Genomic DNA, 10,575 nt, shown 5'->3' with positions numbered 1-10,575 from the left:
ATCCAAGAGTCTACCCTTACAAGCTAGAAAAATTAAGAACAAAGTAAACCCAAAGTAAAGAGAAGCAAAGAAATGGTGAAGAGTAAGACTCAGCGAAGCAGGACACAGACAAATGGTCGAGCAAATCAACAAAGAAGAAAAATTGGTTCCTTGGAAGGATCAATGAAATTGAAAAGCACAGAGCTAGCACTAGACCTTCTTTTTTATTACTTTTTGCTTTTCGTGCTGACCGTGCATGAACTGGCTCACATGGCTGCTGGGTTCACAGGGGCCACAGGGGGAGGCAGAGGAGGGGGCACGGAAGAACCTCCACAGCACCTCCATCCAGACAGGCACGCGTTTGTTCCTCGGCCCCGCGCCGGTCCCCCTGCTCACTGCTGGATCCTGCGGACGCTCTGCACCTGGAAGGTCTGGGCGTGAGAGCCCCACTCTCGGAAATGCTTGTAGTCGCCTGAGTGGTGATCACACTCCAGCACATACTGAAAGCCTCGGTAGCCGGGAAACTGTGAGCAAACCCAGCTGGGGAAGGGAAGAGGCAGACCGTTACCCTAGAGAGGCACCATCAAGGTGAGCACACGGGGACCAAGGGACCCGTGCTGCATACACATTCCAGCCATCCTGGCCTTCCTTCGATGCCTGGAATGTGCCCTGCTCCCCCCCACCACTGGGCCTGTGATCATGCTGTTCCCTCTGCCAAGAACACCATTCCAGCCATTCTTTGCCCACCCACTGGCCAAGCTGTATTTATCCTTCGGGTCTCAGCTTGTTCTGAGGACTGGTTCTCCAAGTCAGGCCACACTCTTACTGGTCCTCTGTAGCTCTCATATAATTAGACAATTATCAGATTATTTGTAAAACGTCAGCCTCCTGTGACAGCAGGTGAGCTTCTGGGTGTAGCGGTGCGTGTGTGTCTGGTTCATTGGGATCTCTGGTGCGGAGTGCAATGCCCGGCACATCCTCCTCCCTTAGCCAGAAGCCCTTCCAAGGAAAAGGTTATTGTTCTTTCCATTCATTGCCCCTTAGGCAATGTTCAGGATTGGACAAGAATTGGTGTCTCATTTTCTGAGCTTCCATTTCCCCTCTATAAGGAGGAAGCAGGCTCAAGAATCACAAGAGGTCCATCCTACTCTGGAACAACAATATTCTCTGATGGTTAAAAAAAACAAAAAATGAACAACAAAAAAAAACCACCTCCCACCTTCGCCCTTGCCGGGAGCCAAACGGCACCTAGAAGGTGTGATTGTAATGTCCTCCCTAAGTGAAGATCTCACATCTCGCATTCACCTGCCAGCCCCTGGGGGAAAGGGTGGGAAGGGTCAGTCAGTTCTGGGCTTGAAGCCGGATTCAGTCACCTAGCTCCCGGTGGACTTGGAGCAGGTTGCTTGCGCCACACCTATTTCTTCATGGTTGGGCATCGGTTCTCTGTCCTCTTCCAGGGGAGAGACCCGGCCACTCCGCCACTTGTCAGGCAATGTGGGAAAATGCTCACTCTGGCAACGAGCATGTAACCAGTCCTAGCCAATCAGCTTCCTGCACATGGCAATTGGGTCAGAGTTGAGCACATGACTCAGGTTGGGCCAATGAGAGCCTTTCCTAGAACCTTTGGTGGAATTGCGAAGAAAGAGGCCCTCTCTTTCCCTGGGGCTGGCTGGAGTAAGGATGAAGCCAGCCCCATTGCCTTTGCTTGGCAAGAGCTTGCCGGAGAATATAGCCACGTGTGGCAGACAGAGCAAGAGCGGGAGAAAGACCCCTGCCGTAGCACCTGGATCCAGCTGTGCCTGAAGCTAGTGACAAGGGTCAGTAAATATCCTTTGGGCATAGCGTCAGTTTGATACGGGAGTCTGCCACTCGTGGTCCCACAAATTCTGCCTGATCCCTCCCTGTGCCTCAGTGTCCTCCTCTGGAATGTGGGCATCAGAGCCCCAAAGTCCCCAGCACAGAGTTTTCACAGGAGGTTTCCCTACCCTGCCCAACAAACAGCCTCTCTTTCCCTGCCAGGCAGAGCCTTGGATTCACTTACGCCCCCGAGTGGACGTGGAAGGAGCCCACTTCATTGCCATCCCAGCCCATGGCCTGGAGGGAGGAGTAGTCATCACTCAGCTCGCCTTTCCTGCCCAGAAAGTTCTCTTGCTCGAAAATGGTCAGCCTCGAGTCACGGTGATTCTGTGGGCAGAGGAAACAGTCAGACCACCAGGCACCCATGGAGATGAGATGAGAACCCAGGAGCCTCTGCTGACACCCCTGCCCTTGTCCCCCCAAATCAGCCTTCCTTACAAACACTTTGGGAGGGTAATAAGGCAACAAAACCTTACAAAAGGTATATACCATTTGTCCTTCCGGAAATGTACGCAGAGAAAACAACTATGAAACCAATAAGCTGCAGGGATGTTTATCCCAGCCTTGGAGATAACAATTTAAAAAGATAAGGAAGGGCGCGCCTGGGTGGCCCAGTCGTTAAGAGTCTGCCTTCGGCTCAGGTCATGATCCCGGGGTCCTGGGATGAGCCCCACATCGGGCTCCCTGCTCAGTAGGAAGCCTGCTTCTCCCTCTCCCATTCCCCCTGCTTGTGTTCCCTTTCTCGCTGTGTCTCTCTCTGTCAAATAAATAAATAAAATATTTAAAAATAAATAAAAAGATAAGGAAGGGAGGTTAGGAAGGCACTCAACCTGAATGTCCCCAACTGGGGGATCAAGTGGTGAACTGAGGTAAGAAGAGGATTATTGTGATCTGGTTTCAAATCCTGACTCTCCATGTACCAGCAGGGACATGTCACATGGCATTTCTCAGCTGTTTCCGTACCCACAAAATGAAACTAACCGCCTCCACTTGTCAGGATGGTTTGGAGGACAAAACGAAATCAGAAGGTGTAAACTGCATGAAATCAGGGATAGCATCTATCACGGTCCACCGTGGGTCCCTGTATCGGCGCAATGCCTGGGCCATTGTGGAATACAGGAGCAAATGAACTTACTCACAACTTGAAATACTGGTGAGCTATGAACAATGATGCTGTCAATGAGATTTAATCACCCGGGAGGATGATTGTGATCTATTGCCCAGTGAGACAAGCTGGTTTCCAAGCCTGGGGTTCCATTTCAATTCCCTTTTTATAACAAAGTTGCAAGTGTGCCTAGATACATAGGTACAGGTGATACAGGTGGATAGATTTAGACACAGATGTCGATATCAGTTGGTGTAGGCAGAATCTGTGAATAACAAACAAGACCAAAGGAAGTCTCCAGCACTGTTAAGACTGGGCTTCTGTCTCAGACGTGTGGGTACGAGTGACTTTTCTTACTCTGCCACATCAGGTTTCTTTCCGAACTTTGAGTGATAAATCTATGTGCCTTGTATGATTTTTAAATTAATGAAAGTTGCTTTTGAAGAAAAAAAAATACATCTTTTTGAGCCTCAGCTCTTTCATCTGTAAGATGAAGATAATAATGCCCACCTCCACCCATACTCCATAAACAGTAACTAGTGTATAAAATCAGGAACACTGATAATGAATCAGGAAGAAGAAATAGAACCTTCCTCCCCATCTTGTCCTGCCACCTCTGGCACTCAGCTTCTCCAGTATCACCTGAGTCATGAACAGAGGGAAATAAAACACGCGGGAGCTCATATCATAACCAAAGTCGTGAGGGTCACAATGTGTACGGTGATCTGGTCCAGATGCTACCTATTCTTCCCTGACATGGCCCCATTTCAAGATGAAGAGATCAAGGCTCAGAGAGGGGAGGGAGGGATGCCACATCACAGAGCTTGAAGAAGTGACATGAGAATTTGAACTCTGGGATAGTCAGTTCCTAAACCCCGCTGGGACGAGGTGGTGGCAGGACTCACAGCACAGGCCACCGGTCGGAAGGAGGTGAGCCTATCGGCGGGGTAGGCGGTGTTGCCACTCCAGGCATCCCAGCACGGGTACTCGCCCCGCTCCAGCACGTACTGCTGCCCTTGGAAGCCAGCATGCTCAAAGCCTACCCACCTGTGGATAGAGGGTAGAGAGTGCAAGAGGTAAGAGACCCCTCATCCTGAGTTCGAGATCAATGGTTATCATATGGGAGTTACCCTTTGGGAGGCAGTTAGCCAATGTCTAGAGACATTTTTAGTTGTCACACTGGGAGGAGGGAGGAGCCTGTACCCCTGTACCCCTACCCTGGAGGGTACAGCTTTAAGCCACAGCTGAAGCATGGATTGGGTCCTCAACAGCAGGGTGTCCACCACTCCTGCTGTCATCTGGCCCCTTTTCGTGTCATCCTATGGGACAAAGGACACACACAGGAGGCTGCCACCATGATGAGCTTGCATTTGCTGTCTACTTAAGTAACAGACTGTTTTATGTAAGTAGTAAACCTGAGCTTATTTTCTCCTTCCAGGCAAAATCTGTCAGTTTGCTGGACATATCCATGGACAGGTCGCTGCTCCCGTCTGATCCCCAATTCCCCACCTGTACAAAGCAGAAGCTAAAAGAGTTTGTTCCCCCAGGTGTGAGGTGCATAAATACCACTGAAATGACCTTAGTGGCACTCACAGGCATAATATAAAGTGACTCCAAATCACATAGGGAGAACATGGTTCTCCTTTCAACCTACTTCCCAAACTTCTAGAAACTTCTATCCAGTATGGTAATCACTGGCCACATGTAGCTAATTAAATTTAAACATATAAAATTTAATTTAATTTAATTAAAAATTCACTTCTTTAGATGCACCAGCTACATTTCAAGTCCTCAATGGTCATATGTGGCCAGTGTTTCAAATAATGCATACATGGAACATTTTCACCACTGCAGAAAGTGCTACAGAAAAAGGTGCTGATATAGATAGAAGCCCCAGTGTGATATTAGTGTCATTAATGCTTCCACATTTCATTAATCTCTCTCTTTTGCTTTTAACACAACATATCTTGTGCTCAGAGCCTCCGGAAACAATGTTCGACTAAAGATTAATAGCATTATTTTTTACTATATATATTTTTATAGTTACCTTCTATTTTTGGCAAGTGATTTTTTTTCTTTCAATTTATGCTTAAGAGGGACATTTCACACCCAATACTTGATTCTAAAAGTCTGCCCCTACAAGGCTGCCTCATCCAACGGGCAGGAACCGTGTGAATGATGATTTGTACATTTGGGCAGTGCACAACCTGCTTAACCTTACCCTACTGTCTTGCACACTCCCCAGCACTTTGGACCCAAGGAAGGCACGGTGGTACAGTTAGAGCCTGGGAAGGTAGGGCCTAGAACACCCCTTTTTAGATCCTTTCCTGTCCCCCCCAACCAAGATGACCTTAGTGGCACTCACAGGCATAATATAAAGTGACTCCAAATCACATAGAGAGAACATGGTTCTCCTTTCAATCTACTTCCCAAACTTCTAGAAACTTCTTTCCAGGATGGTAGCCACTGGCCACACGTAGCTAATTAAATTTAAACATATAAAATTTAATTTAATTTAATTAAAAATTCAGTTCTTTAGATGCACCAGGTTCCCCCCCCCCCCCCCCCGACTCACGCTCCACTCAGCACTTTCAAAGACCGCACAGTCTCAAAGCCAAGCTCCAGCACACTGGGGCACTCCGTGGTGAACTCATGCCTCCGGCCCTGGAAGCCCTCCTCATCCCACACCACAATCTGTCAAAGAGAAAAGGTGGAGACCAGCATCAGAGTCCTGTGGAGGATGAGGGATCAGGACCTCACCCCAGGATTAAGGGTGGAGCAGGGCAGGTAAAGTAAGGACTACAAACTCAGATGCCTCCAGGGGCCAGATAGTTGATGGGGAAGGGCCACAAACTGGAAGGCACAGATCCCATAAATGGGTGATCTCTGCTCAGCGCTACCTATTTTTGCCCCCTGGGAATGCTGGCCAGATTTTCCAATTTCTCAAGACAATTGCTATATCTGGACTTTTCTGTGGACCCTCCAGGTTTTGAAAGGCTGTTGACAAATACAAAAAAAAAAATTTTTTTTTAACACAGAGGGGGCCAAAGAAACCATTTCCAAAGATTGTGTATAATCACCAGTTTGTCACCAGTTAAATCTGGGGACCAGAAGACCCCAGTTCAAATCAAGACCCTGTGTGCAACCTTGGGCAAGTCCCTTCCCCTCTTTGAGCCTCGACTGCATCCTCTGCAGAATGGGGCCTCATAACATGCCCCCCAGAATGAGGTTGGGATTCAGTGGAGGATTGAGGGGGTCCCCTGGACCTGGGTTTGACCTCTGAACCCTCCTCACTCCTCAGACACCACCCCCCCTGCCCCATGCCTCTTCCTACCTTCCAGTGTCCTGCGGACTTGGTGCACTGCAGGGCCATGTTGCCAGCTTCCTACACAAGAGAAGAACATGATAACCTGTCGCCCTGACCGTCTGCTGTCCTTCTGGATGATAAAGTCTAGTTTGGGCAAGGTCAGGATCCAGATGGGATCCAGGTATGACTGGGCTAGTCCTCTCCTTCCCAATGTGTGACTTTCCATCTGTGACGAATGTCATCTCCCTTACTTGCATCCTATACACCATCTCAAAACTTACCCATTCTGCGTCCCCTTGCCTCTGAGCCCCACTCTGTATTAATTTATCTGCTCACTATGGGAAAATTTCTGTGGCTCCCAGTGGGACGGATCACACTAGCCGGTGCCGGGGTGCTAAGTTTAAAGAGAGCCTCCCTAAGACGGCACCTGACACAAAGAAGTGACTCTAATGGTGGCAATCGAGGCTAATGGCAATCGAGGCTAACGGGACTCTAGGACAATTTTGTTTTTAAATGAGGGTGACGGGTATTGGTCTTGACATTGGGGGCCTGACCTTGGTTAGGGTGAGGATGACATTCAGGGTGTCACAGTGACATCCCCAGGACTGGAGACCTGGTCTCCCCGCCTCCCAAGATGCTCTCTCAGAGCGTGGATTCCACCCCTTCTCCCAGCCTGGGACTTACCAAGACGGACCCAGAGAATATGCCAGAACGTGCTGGGACCAGCCGAGGTCAGGCTCTTATAGGCAGAGAGGAGAGAGGGCCCCTGGGAGACAAAGCTCTGACTCAGCATGCGAGCAGCCAAAACAAAAGCCAGTCCTGGCTGAAGTCCCAGTGGAGAGGTGTCAGCAGCACTGGTTACAGCTGGAAGGGAAAGGGTCAGGTGGCCCCCCTCAGGGATAAACCATGAAGAAGAGAAGGGGAAGTTCTACCTTAATCAGCTCCATGGGACTCCTGACTGGAGCAAGAGAATGAGCACTGGCCAAGGAATCCAAAAACTTCACCTTTCCTAGCTGCGTGACCTGGGGCAGGTCTCTTCTCCTCCATTTCTGCCTATAAAACAGGACAAGAGTAAACCACATCACGGGGTTGTTGTGAGGTTATGTAACATGCCTGGCACAGAGAATACATTCAACAAATGCCTATACGTTCCCTCCTCCCACACCCCTTCCTCTTCCAGCAGGGGCAATCAGGGTGGGCTTCATGTTGGAGGTGGCATTTATTTTTTTTTAAAGATTTTGTTTATTTATTTGAGAGAGAGAGAGAGAGAGGGTGTGCAAATGAGCATGAGTGGGGGGAGGAGCAGAAGGAGAGGGACAAGCAGACTCTGCACTGAGCACAGAGCCAGTCACGGGGCTTCACCCCACGACCCTGAGATCATGACCCCAGCCAAAATCAAGAGTCGGATGCCTAACTGACTGAACCACCAGGTGCCCCTGGAAGTGGCATTTAACCTAGACTCCAAAGGGTGAGGAGGATTTGTACAAAGTGAGAAGCAAGGAATGCTTCTTCTAAGCATAAGTGTGGAGGTGGGAACTTGGGGTATACGTATGAGAAAGAGCAGGTAGCCCAATTGGGCTGAAGTTCAGGCACCCTGCAAGAGGGAGCCAGGCAAGAAAGGCAGGCTGAGCCAGAGTCTCCAGGACCCACAGAGTTCAAAAAGGAGTCCAGATGGCTCTGTAGGCAGAATAAAGGAGCTGGTGGGTGTGAACGTGCTGTGCAAATAGTAGCACACCTGTTAGGTATCCAGGGTTTGTAAAACTCACTTTGAATACCCTCTCCCTCCACTCCTACCCTCTGGGTTGACCCAAGAGGGGCCTCTCACAGCGTAGGAAAGAGCGTGGCTGGGAACAACACCAGTCTTGTGGGTGGAATCCAGCCCTGCCTCCTAACATCTGAGTGACCTGGAGGATGTCCGATCTCAGGTCTTGGCCTGTAACATGGCAACATTAGCTCCCTCCTGGGCTGGTTACATGCAGCCTTATCAAATGCATGACTTTGATGAAAGGCTACCATGAAAGATAAAAGGCTAGGGACCAGGCAGCCTGGGTCTGCATCCCACCTCGAGCGTGTGACTTAATCTCTCTGAGCTTCAGTTTCCTCGTGTACAAAATGGCTATAAAAATAAATAAATAAATTGGGCTTAGCCCAAGAGATCGGGGTATTATGAGGGTAAATGTGAATTACACACAAAAAGCACTTTCTGTTCGGAACGGCTCCTGAAACACAGAAAGCATTATGTGCCTCCTCATTGTCATCACTGTTGCTAATAATAAAAATGATTACTGTTAAGATATCTGTGCCTCCATGTTGATTGCAGTGTTATTCATAATAGCTAAGATGTGGGGAGAACCTAAGTGTCCACCAATGGATGAAGGGATAAAGAAGATGTATGTATATGTGTGTATATAAATATATATGTATGTATATTACTTAGCCATGAGAAGGAAGAAAATTCTTCCATTTGCAGTAACATGGATGGACTTCATTATGCTCATTGAACTATGTCAGACAGAGAAAGACAAATACTGTATCACATCGCTTATATACGAGATCTACGAAAGACAGACTCAGAAACAGAGAGTAAAATGATGTTTCAGGGGTTGGGGTGTGGGGAAAATGGGAACAAACTCCCAGTTATAAAATTAGGAAGTTTGGGGATGTAGTGTACAGCATGGTGATTATCCCGAATGCTACTGCGTCACGTACTTGAATGCTGTTAAGAGAGGAGGTCTTCAGTGCTCTCAACCACAAAAACGAAACAGCAATTGTGTGATCTGAAGGGAGGTGATAGCTAATATGATGGTGGTAATCATTTTGCAATTTATGCATGTGTCAAATCAATGCATTGTATACCCTATACTTACACAGTGTTATGTGTCAACTGTGTCTCCATAAAGCTGAAAAAATACTACTAAATAATTCTTCATATAAAAGCAGGAGTGCATTGTTTTCAAGAGCTTAGGTTTAGGGGTGGCTCAGTTGTTAAGCGACTGCCTTCGGCTCAGGTCATGATCCCGGGGTCCTGGGATCGAGCCCCGCATCGGGCTCCCTGCTCGGCGGGAAGCCTGCTTCTCCCTCTCCCGCTCCCCCTGCTTGTGTTCCCTCTCTCGCTGTGTCTCTCTCTGTCAAATAAATATATCAATAAAATCTTTAAAAAAAAAAAAAAGAGCTTAGGTTCAGGAGTTAGAATGTGACTCCTGATTCCATTTCATCAATGAGCTTACAGGCTGAGAGCAGAGGAAGGGACTTGCCTATAGTGAGGATTACAGGACCCAAGTCAGTAAAATGCTCAGGGTGTAGCCACCCAGCCTGGGGGGCCAGCCCCTACCTCTGCCCCCACCCCTTGGCAGGCGGCCCATGGAACTGCCCCAGACAGGCTGGCCTTGAAGCCCAGACCTGTGGGTGCCCCCCCCCGCCAGCCCCAGGCATCTTGGCCCCCATTCCAGCGGCTGCCCCATCCTGTGGTTCCAGCCCCCCTCCCAGGCCTTGGCGCAGGATGAAAGGCTGAGGGGGAGGCTGGGAAGTGAGGGGACGCGGGCCGGGGGTGGAGGAGGAGCTGGCAGAGCTGGCCCCAGGCCATGGTGATCTCAAGGATGGAGCTGGGCTCTGCGGGGCGCTGGGTCCCCCCTGCCACGAAAGAGGCAGGAACCGGGGCCACCACCAGCACCTAGGGCCAGGGAGCCAGACCTCAGGCTGATCTGGCCCAACAGTTCCCCAGCTCTACTGTGAGTTCACACTCTGGGACCTTGGAGAAGTCACCTGTTCCAGCTCGGCCTCAGTTTCCCCATTTGTGAAAGGAAGGAATTGGATGAGAAGACTCCTGGCATCTATCCCATTGTTCTGAGTTTCTATTGCTCTGTTTGGCTTCTGTCTTTCTATCTCCTCCCCTTCGCTGTCCGTCTCCCCCTCTGCTCCTCGGCAGTTCTGTCTTCTTTCTTTCTCTGTGACCCTCCACTTCTCCCGGCCAGTCACCCTATTTCTCTCCCTCCATCCCGGTTCCCCTATCTCACTCTGTACCCCAGCTTCCATTATGAGCCATCGGCAGGACCACTTAGTCCTCCCAAACTGATTGAGGATGCGCTCTGTGCCAGACCCTTGTGCTCAGTGTTGGGGTCCAGCAGAGCACAAGAAATGGTGGGGTTCGGGGCTTCCCCAGGGAAGCTCCGAGATGGCCAGTCGTGTTCCGGGCCACCAGCTCTGTCCACCAGTCGTGTTCCGGGCCACCAGCTCTGTATGGAGGGGAGGTTGTACAGGCAGATCAGGGAGGAGTAGGGGAAGACTCTAGGCCCAGTGTGGGCAGAGGAACAAGACTCAGGCTTTGAAC

At 49.6% G+C, this 10,575-nt stretch overlaps 1 protein-coding gene across 1 annotated transcript; it reads right to left on the bottom strand.

Moving 5' to 3' along the window:
• Positions 1 to 230: 230 nt before the first annotated feature.
• Positions 231 to 7,280, bottom strand: CRYBA4 (crystallin beta A4). The gene is made up of 6 exons (XM_073886828.1): positions 7,181 to 7,280; positions 6,276 to 6,326; positions 5,517 to 5,635; positions 3,847 to 3,988; positions 2,021 to 2,163; positions 231 to 519 (listed from the first exon to the last, which is right to left on the bottom strand). The coding sequence occupies exons 1-6, from the start codon at positions 7,193 to 7,195 to the stop codon at positions 372 to 374; spliced, it is 618 nt and encodes a 205-aa protein (XP_073742929.1). The 5' UTR covers positions 7,196 to 7,280; the 3' UTR covers positions 231 to 371.
• Between the last annotated feature and the right edge of the window lie 3,295 nt (positions 7,281 to 10,575).

This window comes from Callorhinus ursinus, unplaced genomic scaffold (genome assembly GCF_003265705.2).
Source record: "Callorhinus ursinus isolate GAN/ISIS: 27379988/994484 unplaced genomic scaffold, GSC_fseal_2.0 scaffold72, whole genome shotgun sequence".
Taxonomy (NCBI): domain Eukaryota; kingdom Metazoa; phylum Chordata; class Mammalia; order Carnivora; family Otariidae; genus Callorhinus; species Callorhinus ursinus.
This window is presented reverse-complemented; position numbering and strand designations above follow the sequence as displayed.

What these genes read in the sequence shown, in the direction of transcription:
- CRYBA4 (XM_073886828.1), bottom strand. An exon ending in TTGAAAGTGCTGAGTGGAGC is followed by an intron (nt 3,989 to 5,516) that starts GTGAGTCGGGGG and finishes CTCTATCCACAG; the next exon opens with GTGGGTAGGCTTTGAGCATG. An exon ending in TCCGACCGGTGGCCTGTGCT is followed by an intron (nt 2,164 to 3,846) that starts GTGAGTCCTGCC and finishes CTCTGCCCACAG; the next exon opens with AATCACCGTGACTCGAGGCT.